General features: G+C 40.5%; 1 protein-coding gene and 1 long non-coding RNA gene across 2 annotated transcripts; both read left to right on the forward strand.

Annotated features, from left to right (window-relative positions):
- The first annotated feature begins 17 nt into the window (after window positions 1–17).
- Window positions 18–3350, forward strand: LOC117009663. The gene is made up of 2 exons (XR_004420510.1): window positions 18–56; window positions 3262–3350. It is a non-coding gene; the product is annotated as an uncharacterized LOC117009663 (long non-coding RNA).
- Window positions 3351–7741: 4391 nt separating this feature from the next.
- Window positions 7742–14702, forward strand: CCDC97 (coiled-coil domain containing 97). The gene is made up of 4 exons (XM_033083875.1): window positions 7742–7922; window positions 12222–12401; window positions 12967–13132; window positions 14567–14702. The coding sequence occupies exons 1-4, from the start codon at window positions 7742–7744 to the stop codon at window positions 14673–14675; spliced, it is 636 nt and encodes a 211-aa protein (XP_032939766.1). The 3' UTR covers window positions 14676–14702.
- The last annotated feature ends 453 nt before the right edge of the window (window positions 14703–15155 follow it).

Below are 15155 nucleotides of genomic sequence, written 5' to 3' on the forward strand. Positions count from 1 at the left end.
GGTTCCAGAGCCCCCAGAGCGGCGCCCCCACGGGGACCCACGGCCAGGGACAGCAGGTGAGGAGAGAGCACCCTGAGACATCCCAAAATAACCCAAAAATAACCCAAAATAACCCAAAATAACCCAAAAATAACCCAAAACATCCCAAAAACATCCCAAAAATACCCTGAAATACCCAAAAACATCCCAAAATAACCCAGAAACATCCCAAAAATAACCCCAAAAACATCCCAAAAATAACCCAAAATACCCTGAAATACCCCAAAAACATCCACAAAACATCCCAAAACCACCCTGAAATACCCAAAAACATCCTGAAATACCCTGAAATACCCCAAAAGGCCCCAAAAACATCCCTGAAATACCCCAAAACATCCCAAAAACATCCCAAAAACATCCCAAAATACCCTGAAATACCAAAAACACCCTGAAATACCCAAAAACACCCTGAAATACCCAAAAACACCCCAAAAAATCCTGAAATACCCCAAAACACCCCAGAATCACTCTAACATATCCCAAGTCACCCAAAAATACCCCAAAACCACCCTAAAATACCCCCAAATCACCCTAAAATTTCCCAAAAATATCCCAGAATCACCCAAATCACCCCCAAATCCCTCTGAAATCACCCAAAATCACCCTAAAATACCCAAAAATACCCCAAAACCACCTTAAAATACCCCAAATCACCCCAAAATCTCCAAAAATACCCCAGAATCACCCTAAAATAGCCCAAATCCACCTGAAATCACCCCAAATTTACCCCAAAATCACCCAAATCCCCCCCAATTCAGCCCAAATCACCCCAAAAATCACCCCATTTCCCCAAAATCTCCCCAAAACCCCCCAATCCAACCCCAAATTCTTCAAAATCATCCCCAAACCTGACAAAATCACCCCAAAATCTGAAAAAATCAGCTCAAAATTTGACAAAATCCTCTCCAAATCAACGCCAAATCTCCCAAAAATCAAAAAATTGTCCCAAATCGACCCCAAATCCTGGAAAATCACCCCAAAATCACCCCCAATTTCCCCAAATCTCACCAAATCTCTCCAAAATTCTACAAATTCACCGCAAAATCATCCCAAATCCTGCAAAATCACCCCAAAAAACCCCAAATCTGACTAAAATCACCCCAAAATCACCTCAAATCCACCCCAAAACCTCCCCAAGTTCCCCCGAATTTCTCCAAAATTCCCCCCAAAATCCCACAAAAAAAAACCCAGAATTCCCTTTAAATCTCCCTAAACCCCAAAAATCCCAAAATTCCCCCAAAATCCCTCAAACCCCCCAAAATCCCATTAAAAAAAACCCCCAAAAATCCCAAAATCTACCCCAAAAAAATCCCACAAAAAAAAAACCCAAAAATCCCAAAATCCCACAAAAAAACCCCCAAAATTCCCGTTAAATCTCCCCAAAATTTCCCAAAATCTCCCCAAAAATTCCCAAAATCCCCAAAAATTTCCCCAAATCCCCCCAAAATTTCAGAAATTCCCCCCCAAAGTTTCCCAAAATCCCCCCAAAATTTCCCAAATTTCCCTGAAATCCCCAAATTTCCCCCAAAAATTTCCCAAATTCCCCCTCAAGCCCCTTCTGGGACCCCCAGGTCCCTCCCCACATTTGAGGGTCCCCAAATCCCAAAATTTTGGGATTTTTGGGGGGATTTTTTGTGGGATTTTGGATTTTTGGGGGGATTTTGGGGAGATTTAAAGGGAATTTTGGGGAGATTTTGGGATTTTTGGGGGGAATTTTGGGGGTGATTTAAAGGAGATTTGGGGTTTTTTTGTGGGATTTTGGGGGGAGATTTTTGGGATTTTTGGGGGGGATTTGGGGAGATTTAAAAGGAATTTTGGGGTTTTTTTGTGGGATTTTTGGGGGGATTTGGGGAGATTTTTGGGATTTTGGGGGGAATTTTTTGTGGGATTTTGGGGGGTTTGAGGGATTGTAGGGGGAATTTGGGATTTTTAGGGGGGATTTGGGGAGATTTAAAGGGAATTTTGGGGAGATTTTGGGATTTTTTGGGGGGATTTTGGGATTTTTTGGGGGATTTTGGGGGGATTTTGGGAGATTTAATGGGAATTTTGGGGTTTTTTGTGGGATTTTGGGGTTTTTGGGGGGTTTTTTGTGGGATTTTTGGGGGAGATTTTGGGATTTTTGGGGGTTTTTTAATCGGATTTTGGGGGGTTTTTGGGTTTTAGGGAGATTTAGAGGGAATTTTGGGGTTTTTTGGGGGGAATTTTTGGGGGAATTTTGGGATTTTTGGGGGGAATTTTGGGGGTTGGGGGAGATTTAATGGGAATTTTGGGGTTTTTTTGGTGGGATTTTGGGGGGTTTGAGGGATTTTGGGGGGAGATTTTTGGGATTTTTGGGGGGGATTTAGGGAGATTTAAAAGGAATTTTGGGGGGATTTTTGTGGGATTTTTGGGGGGATTTGGGGAGATTTTTGGGATTTTTGGGGGAATTTTTTGTGGGATTTTGGGGGGTTTGAGGGATTTTGGGGGAATTTGGGATTTTTAGGGGGGATTTGGGGAGATTTAAAGGGAATTTTGAGGGGGTTTTGTGGAATTTTGGGATTTTTGGGGGTTTTTTTGGGGGAGATTTAAAGGGAATTTTGGGGTTTTTTAATGGGATTTTGGGGGGGATTTGGGGATTTTTGGGGGGAATTTTGGGATTTGGGGGGAACTTGTGGAGGATTTTTGGGGGGTTTAGGGAAGTTTTGGGATTTTGGGGATTTGGGGAGATTTAAAGGGGATTTTGGGGGGATTTGGGGGAAATTTTGGGGTGTCTGGACGGATTTGGGGGGATTTTTTGGGGGGATTTTGGGTTGATTTTGGGGGGGATTTTGGGGGTGTCTTGGGTTGATTTTTGGGAAGTCTGGGGGATTTTTTGGGGGGTTTGGGGGTGATTTTTGGGAGTAAAAGGAAATTTTTAGGGTTAAAAATGGGAATTTTGGAATAAAAAAAGATAATTTGGGAATTTTGGGGGGAAAAATGGGAATTTTGGGGTTAAAAAAGGGAAATTATGGGGTAAAAATGGGAATTTTGGGGTAGAAATGGGAATTTTGGGAGAGAAAGTTGGGAATTTTGGGAAGTGAAAATGGGAATTTTTGGGGGTAAAAAATCAGAATTTTTGGGGTGAAAAATGGGAATTTTGGTCCAAAAAAAAAGGGAATTTCTGTGCTATCAAACCCTGAATTCTCTATGAACTCCTGGTGTTTTTTAGGCTCTAATCCCCATTTTTTATTTATTTTTTTTCAGTTCCCCCCCAGCTGGCAGCAGCTCCCCCAGGGCCCCCCCTGGCCCTTCCTCGGCTCCTCCCAGTGACCCAAAACCCCCAAAATTTACCCCAAAAAAATCCCAAAAAAATCCCAAAAAATCCCCAAAACAAAGAATTATTTTTCACCTCATTTTGGCTCCGGTGTTTTTGTGTTTCTGCTGCTTATTTCTCACTTCTACACTTTAAATCCTTTTATTTTCTAGTTTTTTCTTTATTTTTTACTCCTTTATTTTAATTTTTTTTCCCTGGTTTTACTCTAATTTTTATTTTCTTATTTTTAAAAATTTTCCCCAATTTTCCCCCCATTATTTTCAATTTTTCTCCCAGTTTCCCCCTTATTTTCATTTTTTTCCCCATTTATTTAAATTTTACACCCCTTTATTTTCTATGTTTTCCTCCTTTATTTTCAATTTTTCCCTGATTTTACCCCATTTTAAAAATTTTTTTTCCCATTATTTTCCATTTACCCCCCTTTATTTTCTATTTTTTTCTCCATTTCTCCCCCTTATTTTCAATTTTTTCCCCTGGTTTATCCAATTTTTTATTTTCTAACTTTTAGAAATTTTTCCCCATTATTTTCCAATTTTCTCCCATTTTTAACAATTATTTTCAATTTTTTTCCCTGTTTTTACCCCATTTTTCCCCATTTACAGTAATTTCACGAATACAAGCCGCACCAATTTGACCAAAATTTTGGTGGAAACCCGGAAGTGCGGCTAATATTCCGGGGCGGCTAATCTATTAACAAAATTCTAAAAGCTGCCAACACGGAAGTGAGAGCCCGCGGCAGCCCCAAGCCAAGCTGGAGCCCGGCCGGCCCCGGCTGAGGTGGGAAAGCCTGGCAGAGGCGGGGCCAGCAGTGTGGGGGGCGGGCGGCTGAGCCTGAGCCAGCAGGGCGGGGCAGGGAGGGCGGCAGAGCCTGAGCCAGCAGGGCGGGGGAGCCCGGGAGAACTGGGGCTAGCAGTGCAGGGGAGCATGGCAGAAGCAGGAAGGCCGACGGGTGGGGCTGCCTGGCAGCGGGGGAAGCCCAGCAGAATCGGGGCCAGCAGCGTGGGGAAGCCTGGCGGTGCGGGGGCCTGCAGTGCCGGCCAGGGCGAGGAAACGCGGCGGTGGTGCAGACGGGAGGGGGCGGCCGGCGAGCCCGCCGCCGGGGCTAGGGAACGCGCCGCGGCCGGCGAACCCGGCGGCGGGGCTAGGGAACGCGCCGCGGCCGGCGAACCCGGCGGCGGGGCTAGGGAACGCGGCGCGCTGCGGCCGGCGAGCCCACGGGCGGGGCTAGGGAAGGCGGCGCGCCGCGGCCGGCGAGCCCGCCGCCGGGGCTAGGGAACGCGCCGCGGCCGGCGAACCCGGCGGCGGGGCTAGGGAAGGCGGCGCGCCGCGGCCGGCGAGCCCGCCGGCGGGGCTAGGGAAGGCGGCGCGCCGCGGCCAGCGAGCCCGCCGGCGGGGCTAGGGAAGGCGGCGCGCCGCGACCGGCGAGCCCGCCGGCGGGGCTGGGGAACGCGGCGCGCTGCGGCCGGCGAACCCGGCGGCGGGGCTAGGGAAGGCGGCGCGCCGCGGCCGGCGAGCCCGCCGGCGGGGCTAGGGAACGCGGCAGCGGGGCGGTGCTGGCAGGAGAGGGGGGCCAGCGAGCCCGGAGGCGGCGGCAGCACCACCCGGCCAGCCCCGCCGAGCCGTGGCGCTGAGCTGGGCCACCCGGCCCCGTCGGCAACCATGAGCGGGCCGAGCCTGCCTGGCCCCGCCCCGAGCCAGTAAAGCCCGCTATGCCGCGATCCTGTTACTAATTGGCCAATTTGTGAAAGCTGCACACGGATTCTCGCTAGGAACGAAAGTGCGGCTAATATTCGGGGTGCGGCTTATCTATTGACAAAGACAGCAACATTGTCGAGGCACCGGGGGTGCGGCTTATAATCCGTGCGGCTTGTATTCGTGAAACTACTGTATTTAAATTTTCCCCCATTTTTTCAATTTTTCTCACATTTTTCCCCCTTGTTTTCAATTGTTCCCCTGATTTTACCCCATTTTTTTCCCATTTTAAAATTTTTTCCCCATTATTTTAAATTTTCCCCCATTTTTCCCCCATTATTTTGAATTTTTCTCCCATTTTTTCCTCCTTTATTTTTATTTTTTTTCCCTGGTTTTACCCTAATTTTTATTTTCTAATTTTTAAAAATTTTCTTCCCAATTTTCCCCCATTATTTGCAATTTTTCCCTGATTTTAACCCCATTTTTTAATTTTTCCTTTTTTTAATTTCCCCTCATTATTTTCAATTTATCCCCCATTTTCCCCCCTTATTTTCATTTTTTTCCCTACTTTTACCCCATTATTTTCCCATTTTTAAATTTTTTCCCCATTATTTTCAATTTTTCTCCATTTTTTCCTTCTTTATTTTTAATTTTTCCCTGATTTTACCCTAATTTTTATTTTCTAATTTTTAAATTTTTTCCCCCATTTTTCTCAATTTTTCTCCCCCCTTATTTTTAATTTTCCCTGTTTTTACCCCATTTTTTCCCCATCTTTAAAATTTTTCCCCCCATTATTCTCAGTTTTTCTCCTATTTTTCCCCATTATTTTTCCTTTTTTTTCCCCTGATTTTACCCCATTTTTCCTAATTTAAAAAATTATTTTCCCCATTATTTTCCCCCAATAATTTTCAATTTTTCTCCCATTTTTCCTCATTTATTTTTAATTTTTTCCCTCATTTTTACCCTAATTTTTATTTTCTAATTTTTAAAAATTTTCCCCATTTTTTCCAATTTTTCTCCCATATTTTCCCCCATTATTTTGAATTTTTCTCCCATTTTTTCCTCCTTTATTTTTTTAACTTTTCCCTGATTTTACCCCATTTTTTTTCCATTTTTAAAATTTTTCCCCATTATTTTCAATTTATCTCCCTTTATTTCCCATTTTTCCTCCATTTTTTCCTCCTTTATTTTTATTTTTTCCCTGATTTTATCCTGTTTGTTATTTTATAATTTTTTTAAAATTTTCCCCCATTTTTCCCAATTTTTCTCCCATTTTTCCCCCCCTTATTTTCAATTTTTTTTCCTGATTTTCCCCCATTTTTTCCCATTTTTAAAATTTTCCCCCATTACTTTCCCCTCATTATTTTCAATTTTTCCCCATTTTTTCCAGAATTTTTCATTTTTTTTTCAATTTCCTCCCATTTTTTCAATTTCCCATTTTTTTCAGATTTCCCCCATTTAAAAATTCCAATATTTTTTTTCCCCATTAATTTCAGTTCCCCCATTTTTAAATTTTTTTCCCCATTTTTTCTGACTTTTCCCCATTATTTTAAATTTTTTCCCCATTATTTTCCATTTTTCCCCATTTAAAAAAAAAAATTTTAATCCCATTTTAATTTCTTTCCCAAATTTTCCCATTTTATTCTGATTTTTTCCCCTTTTAAATTTTTTTTCATTTCCTCCCCATTTTCTTCAGTTTTTATCCCCCATTATTTCCAATTTTTCCTGTTTTACTCCTGATTTTGCCCCAATTTCTTCTGATTTTTCCCCATTATTTTCAATTTTTTCCTTTTTAATTTTTTCCCGTTATTTTCCTTTTTTTCCCCCAAATTTTCCCATTTTATTCTCATTTTTTTTTTCCCATTTCCCCCTCTTTTTTTTTCTGTTTTTTCCCCAATTTTTTCCAATTTCTTCCCATTTTTCTTTCCTTTTTTGTGTCCCCTGCTCCCTTTGGATTTCCATTCCTCTTTTCCCATTTTTTCCCAAATTTTTCCTTTTTTTCCCAATTTTTTTCCCAATATTTTCCCATTTTCCCCAATATTTTCCCCCATTTTTTTTCCTTTTAATTCCCATTTTCCCTCTCCCCTCGCTCTCCCCCCTCCCCTTCACATTTTACAGAAATTTCCTTTATTTCCCCCATTTTTCCCCCTTTTTTTCCCCAATTTTGGGAATTTTTGGGTGAAATTTTGGGGAAATTTTCGGGAATTTCGGAGTTTTTTGGGACCCCCGGAACCTTCGCGCGGCGCCCTTGTTTCCCTCAGCGGAAGTGACGTCAAACCGCGCCGGACGCGCTTCCTGCAGCGGCGGTGTCGCACTGAAACGGGGCCGGGCGGAACCGCGGCGATTTGGGGGCCCCGGGTGGAGATTTCCGCCTCGCGGGGAGATTTTGGGGGGTCCTGGGGAGATTTTGGGGGTCCCCGAGAGGATTTTTTGGGGTTTCAGGGAGGAATTTTGGGGTCTCGGGGGAATTTGGGGAGGTTTTGGGGTCCCGGGAGCCGCGGTCGCGGGTTGGGGCCTGCGGGCCTCGCTGAGGCCTGCGGGGACCGGGGGGGATTTTGGGGTTCCCTGAGGGGTCCCATCCCCCATTTTTAAGGATTTTGGGGTCCCCTCTCTCAATTTTGGGTCCCTTTCCCCTCTTTTAAGACCCCTCCCCACATTTTTGGGGTCCCTCCCCCATTTTTGGGGTCCCTCCCCGTTTTTAGGACCCCTCCCCCAGACATGTGCGAGACCCCCCCCAAAAGCCCCTCCCCGCCCCTCCCCCACCCCGGGGACCCCCCGGAATTCCCCCCAAAGGCCCCAAATTCGGGGGATTCGCCCCAAAGGCGGCCCCGGGGCCGCGCCCCCGCGCGCACGCGCCTGCGGAACCGGCGCTTCGCGGCCCTGCAGGAGCTGCTCCGCGGTACCGGGGGGGACGGGGTTCGGGGGGACACCGGGGGGGGGACGGAGTTTATGGGGACACCGGGGGCGGTTGGGGATTTTATTGGGGTTTTATTGGGGTTTTATTTGGGTTTTGATCAAATTCCGTGCGGTTTTGTGGGATTTGGGAGATTTTATGGTATTTTATAGGGATTTTATGGGATTTTTATGGGGTTTTATTGGGATTTTATGGGATTTTTATGGGATTTTATAGGGATTTAATGGGATTTTATTGGGGTTTTATTGGGATTTTGATCAAATTCTGTGGGGTTTTGTGGGATTTGGGAGATTTTATGGGAATTTTATGGGGTTTTAATGGGATTTTATGGGATTTTACTGGCATTTTATTGGGATTTTATTGGGGTTTTGTTCAAATTCTGTGCGGTTTTGTGGGATTTGGGAGATTTTCTGGGGTTTTAATGAGATCTTAGTGGGATTTTATGGGGTTTTATTGGGATTTTATGGGACTTTATAGGGATTTTATGGGATTTTTTGGGTGTTTTGGGATTTTGAACAAATTCTGTGGGGTTTTGTGGGATTTGGGAGATTTTATGGGATTTTATGGGGTTTTATAGGGATTTTGTGGCATTTTAGTGGGATTTTTTTGGGATTTTAATGGTTTTTTAATGGGATTTTAATGGGGTTTTAATGGGATTTTAATGGGGTTTTAATGGGATTTTATAGGGATTTTATGGGGTTTTATTGGGATTTTGATTGGATTTTATTGGATATTGATTTGATTTTGTGGGATTTTAGTGGGATTTTGTAGCATTTCAGAGGATTTTATGGGATTTTATTGGGTTTTATTGGGGTTTCATTGGGGTTTTGATCAAATTCCGTGCAGTTTTGTGGGATTTGGGAGATTTTATGGGATTTTATGGAGTTTTATTGGGATTTCACTGGGATTTTATGGGATTTTATAGAGATTTTATGGGATTTTATTGGGATGTTGTTGGGATTTTATTGGGGTTTTATTGGGATTTTGATCAAATTCTGTGGGGTTTTGTAGGATTTGGGAGATTTTATGGGATTTGATGGGGTTTTATAGGGATTTTATGGGATTTTTATGGGATTTTATTGGGGTTTTATTGGGATTTTTATAGGAATTTTTGGGATTTTTAATGGGGTTTTGGTGGGATTTTTAATGGGATTTTAGTAGGATTTTAATGGGATTTTAATGAATTTTGATGGGATGTGGGTGATTTAATGGGATTTTAATGGGATTTTATGAGATTTTGATCAGATTTTATGAGATTTGGGGGATTTTGTGGGATTTTGATTGCGTTATGGAGGATTTTACTGGGATTTTATTGGGGTTTTATTGGGGTTTTATTTGGATTTTATTGGATCAAATTCTGTGGGGTTTTGTGGGATTTGGGAGATTTTATGGGGGTTTAATGTGATTTTATGGGATTTTATGGGATTTTAATGGGGTTTTAATGGGATCTTAATGGAATTTTTGTGGGATTTTTATGGGATTTTATAGTGATTTTATGGGTTTTTTTGGATTTTGATTGGATTTTATTGGATTTTGATTTGATTTTGTGGGATTTTACTGGGATTTTACTGGGATTTCACAGGATTTTATGGGATTTCACTGGAACTTAGATGGGATTTTGATGGGATTTTACTCGGATTATGGGGAATTTTATATTATTTTATTGGGACTTTATTGGGATTTTTCTGGGATTTTATGGGATTATGATTGGATATTATGGGATTTTACTGGGATTCTGATCAGATTTTATGGGATTTGGATTGGATTTTATGGGATTTTATTGGGAATTTATTGGGGTTTTATTGGGGTTTTGATCAAATTCTGTGGGGTTTTGTGGGATTTGGGAGTTTTTATGGGATTTTATTGGGATTTTATGGGATTTTGATTGGAATTATGGGATTTTATAGAGATTTTATGGGGTTTTATTGGGATTTTGTTGGGATTTTATTGGGGTTTTTATTGGGGTTTTGATCAAATTCTGTGGGGTTTTGTAGGATTTGGGAGATTTTATGGGATTTGATGGGGTTTTATAGGGATTTTATGGGATTTTTATGGGATTTTATTGGGGTTTTATTGGGGTTTTAATGGGATTTTTATAGGATTTTAATGGAATTTTTATGGGATTTTATGGGATTTTATGGGATTTTTATAGGATGTTATGGAATTTTAATGGGGTTTTAATGGGATTTAATGGGATTTTTATGGGCTTTTTATAGGGAATTTATGGGGTTTTATTGGGATTTTTATAGGATTTTATGGGGTTTTAACTGGATTTTATGGGATTTTAATGGAATTTTTATGGGATTTTATGGGATTTTAATTGGGTTTTAATGGGATTTTATGGGATTTTTATAGGCTTTTTATAGGGATTTTGTGGGATTTTATAGGGATTTTATGGGGTTTTATTGGGATTGTGATTGGCTTTTATTGGATTTTGATTTGATTTTGTGGGATTTTATAGGATTTCACAGGATTTTATTGGGATTTTATGGGATTTCACTGGAATTTTGATGGGATTTTACTCAGATTATGGGGAATTTTATTTTATTGGGAAATTATTGGGACTTTATGGGATTTTGAGTCGATATTATGGGATTTTACTGGGATTCATGGGATTTGGATTGGATTTTAGTGGGATTTTATTGGGAATTTCTGGGGTTTTATTGGGATTTCGATCTAATTCTGTGGGGTTTTGTGGGATTTGGGAGATTTTATGGGATTTTATGGGGTTTTATAGGGTTTTTATGGGATTTTAGTGGGACTTTAATGGGATTTCACTGGGATTCTATTGGGATTTTATTGGGAATTTATTGGGATTTTATTGGGAATTTATTGGGATTTTATTGGGGTTTTGATCAAATTCTGTGGGGTTTTGTGGGATTTGGGAGATTTTATGGGATTTGATGGGATCTTAGTGGGATTTTATGGGATTTCACTGGGATTTTGATTGGATTTTATGGGATATTTATGGGATTTTGTGGGATTTTATAGGGATTTTATGGGGTTTTATTGGGATTTTGATGGGATTTGGGGAACTTTATGGGATTTTACTGGGATTGTGGAGGACTTCGTATTATTTTATTGGGATTTTATTGGTATTTCCTGGGATTTTAGGGGGGATTATGGGATTTTAAGGGAATTTTATGGGATTTTGATTGGATTTATTGGATTTTTATTTGATTTTGTGGGATTTTACTGGGATTTTATAGGATTTCACAGGTTTTTATTGGGATTTTATGGGATTTCACTGAAACGTTGATGGGATTTTACTCGGATTATGGGGAATTTTGTATTATTTTATTGGGATTTTATTGGGATTTTTTATGGGATTTTATGAGATTTTGAGTGGATATTCCGCGATTTTACTGGGATTTTGATCAGATTTTAGGGGATTTGGATTGGATTTTAGTGGGATTTTATTGGGAATTTATGGGGTTTTGTTGGGATTTTGATCAAATTCTGTGGGGTTTTGTAGGATTTGGGAGATTTTATGGGGTTTTATAGGGATTTTTATGGGATTTAATGGGAATTTAATGGGATTTTAATGGGATTTTAAATGGGATTTTAGTGGGATTTTAATGGGATTTTAAATGGGATTTTAATGGGATTTTATGGGAATTTAATGGGATTTTATGGGATTTGGCTGATTTTAGGGGATTTTAATGGAATTTGATGAGATTTTGATGAGATTTTATGAGATTTGGGAAATTTTATGGGATTTTGATTGCATTATGGGGGATTTTATTGGGATTTTATGGGATTTTTATGGGATTTTGGGATATTTTGATTGGCGCTCAGATTTAATGGGATTTTATTGGGATTTAGATCGGATTCTCGGGGTTTTTTGTGGGATTTTGGGGGGATTTTATTGAGGTTTGGGAGGGATTATGGGAATTTGTGAGGTTTTATGGAATTTTTTTGGATTTTCATCAGGTCTCGTGGGATTTTTTTAAATGGGATTTCAGGGATTTGGGGAGGGATTTTGCTCAGATTTGGGATGTTGTGTGGAAATTTTGCTCAGATTTGGGAATTTTTGGGGGGATTTCACTCAGATTTGGGATTTTTTTGGGGAGGGATTTTGCTCAGATTTGGGATTTTTTTAATGGAATTTCACTCAGATTTGGGATTTTTTGGTGGGATTTCGCTCAGATTTGGGATTTTTTTGTGGGGATTTCGCTCAGATTTGGGATATTTTTGTGGGGATTTCGCTCAGATTTGGGATTTTTCTCTGTGCCTCCCCCCATCCTCTCCCCAATCCCAATTTTCCCGTTTCCCCCGTTCCAGAGGGGGAATATTTCAGCGAGGAGCGGATGCGGCTGCGGGCGCCGGCGCTGTTCCAGCACTACATCGGGCGCTTCCGGGCACCCCAAAAACCCCAAAACGGCCCCAAAATCCCCCAAAACGGCCCCAAAAAACCCCAGAACCTGCAGGAGCTGCTGCTGAGGGCGCTGGAGGAGAGCGAGGGTGAGAAAAACGGGAATTGGGATTGGGATTGGGGATTGGGGATTGGGATTGGGATTGGGATTGGGATTGGGGATTGGGATTGGGATTGGGATTGGGATTGGGGATTGGGAATGGGATTGGGATTGGGATTGGGATTGGGATTGGGATTGGGGATTGGGATTGGGATGGGGGTTGGGATTGGGATTGGGGATTGGGATTGGGATTGGGATTGGGATTGGGATTGGGATTGGGATTGGGATTGGGATGGGGATTGGGGATCAGGGATCGGGGATCGGGGATTGGGATTGGGAATTTGGGATTGGGATTGGGATTAGGATTGGGATTGGGATTAGGATTGGGATTGGGATTGGGGATTGGGGATTGGGATTGGGGATTGGGGATTGGGGATTGGGGATTGGGATTGGGGATTGGGATTGGGATTGGGATTGGGGTTGGGATTGGGATTGGGATTGGGGATTGGGTTTTTTTATATTTTTTGTATTTTATTTGGGTTTTTGTATTTTATTGGAATTTTTTGTATTTTATTGGGGTTTTTTTGTTTTTTTAATGTTTTTTCTGCCCCCAGCTGAGGCAGAGCAGCAGGAGGAAGAGGAGGAGGAAGAAGAGGATGAGGATGATGAGGATGAGGAGCGGATCCCGGACGCGGCCGAGCAGGAATTGCTGCGCCTGGAATTCACCTCCAGGATGATCCAGAGCTTCCTGGAGGGGCAGGACGGGGACTTCGACTACAGGTGACACCAAAAATATCCAAAAATATCCAAAATCAGAAAAATCTCCAACCCAAAATTGGCAAAAATAAAAAAAAAACTTTTAAAATCCCTCAAAAAACAACCAAAATATCCAAAATTCCCCCAAAATTCCCCCCAAATCCTCCAGGATGTCCCAGAGCTTCCTGGAGGGGCAAAACTCCACAGAATTCCTTCAAAACCATCAAACACAAATCACTAAAAAATTTTAAAACTAAAAAAAAAATAATAACAAAAAATATCTTTAAAAAAACCCTAAAAATTTTTTTAAAATCCCAAAAATTCCACAAAATTCCTTCAAAACCATCGAACACAAATCACTGAAAATTTTTAAAACTAAAACAAAAAATACCAAAAAAACCCTTTAAAAAAAGTTTAAAATTCCCCCCAAAATCCCAAAAACTCCCCAGAATTCTTCAAAACCATCGAACACAAATCGGTAAAAAATTTTAAAACTGAAAAAAAACCCCCAAACTTTCAAAAACCCCTAAAAAAAATCCCCAAAAACTCCACAAAATTCCTTCAAAACCATTGAACACGAATCACTAAAAAATTTTCAAATTTTAAAAACTCTTTAGAAAATGCATTAAAAATTTTAAAAAATCCCAAAAACTCCACAGAATTCCTTCAAAACCATCAAACACAAATGGCTAAAAAATTTTAAAACTAAAAAACCAGAAAAAAACCTTTAAAAAACCCTAAAAATTCCCCCAAAAAATCCCAAAAACTCCAGAATTCCTTCAAAACCATCGAAAACAAATCACTAAAAATATTTAAAACTAAAACAAAAAATACCAAAAAAAGCCTCTTTAAAAAAACCCTAGAAAATAAAAAAAAAATCCCAAAACTCAAAAAAATTCCTTTAAAACCATCGAGCACAAATCACTAAAAAAATTTAAAACTAAAACAAAAAATACCAAAAAAACCCTTAAAAAAAACCCTTAAAAATTTTTAAAAAGTCCCCAAAAAATCCCAAAAACTCCACAAAATTCCTTCAAAAACATTGAACACAAATCACAAAAAATATTAAAACTAAAAAAAATTTTAAAAACTTTAAAAAAAACTCCTAAAAATTAAAAAAATCTCAAAAACTCCCAAAAAATCCCCAAAACTGTGCAGAATTCCTTCAAAACCATCAAACACAAATCACTAAATTATTTTCAAACTGAAAAAAAAAAATTTAAAAACTCTTTTAAAAAACCACCTAAAAAATGAAAAAAAATTCCCAAAAACTCCACAAAATTCCTTCAAAGCCATTAAACACAAATTGCTAAAAAAATTTAAAATTAATAAAAAAAATACCAAAAAAAACCTTTTAAAAAATCCTAAAAAAATTTAAAACCCCCCCAAAAAGTCCCAAAAGTTTTCCAAAAAATTCCCCCAATATTCCTGAACTTGCTGAAATTTCTGGAATTGCAGCCAGGTGGACGAGAACCCGGAGCTGGACGACCTGGAGCTGCTGTCGCGGGATCTGGAGGATCGATATTTCGACGAGGAGGAGCCCAGCCAGGCCCCCCTGCTGCAGTAGGGACAGCCCAAAATTCCCAAAAATTCCACCACAGAAATTCCCAAAAAATTCCAAAATTTCACCCAAAAATTCCTGAAATTCCACCCCAAAAAATTCAAAAAAAATTCTCAAATAAATGGGTAAAAATCCCAAAAAATCTGCTGCAGCTTTGTTGTTTTTGGGGAGAAAAAGAGAATTTTTGTGCTTTTTTTGGAGGGGGTTTAAGGGAAAAATCAGAGGTTTCTGGGTAGCTGAAATTTTTTGGAATTCCAAAATTCACTACGATTTCCCCCAGAATTTTCTTTCCCAAAAATTCCTGAAATTCCACCCAAAAAATTCCTCCTAAATTCTCAAATAAACAGGGAAAAAATCCCAAAAAATCTGCTGTAGGTTTGTGGGTTTTGGGGGGAAAAATGGGATTTTTGTGCTTTTTTGGGGAGGGGTTTAATGGAAAAATTGGAGGTTTCTGGGTAGCTGAAATTTTTTGGAATTTCCAAATTT

The sequence above is a fragment of the Catharus ustulatus genome, chromosome 34 (assembly GCF_009819885.2).
Source record: "Catharus ustulatus isolate bCatUst1 chromosome 34, bCatUst1.pri.v2, whole genome shotgun sequence".
NCBI lineage: Eukaryota > Metazoa > Chordata > Aves > Passeriformes > Turdidae > Catharus > Catharus ustulatus.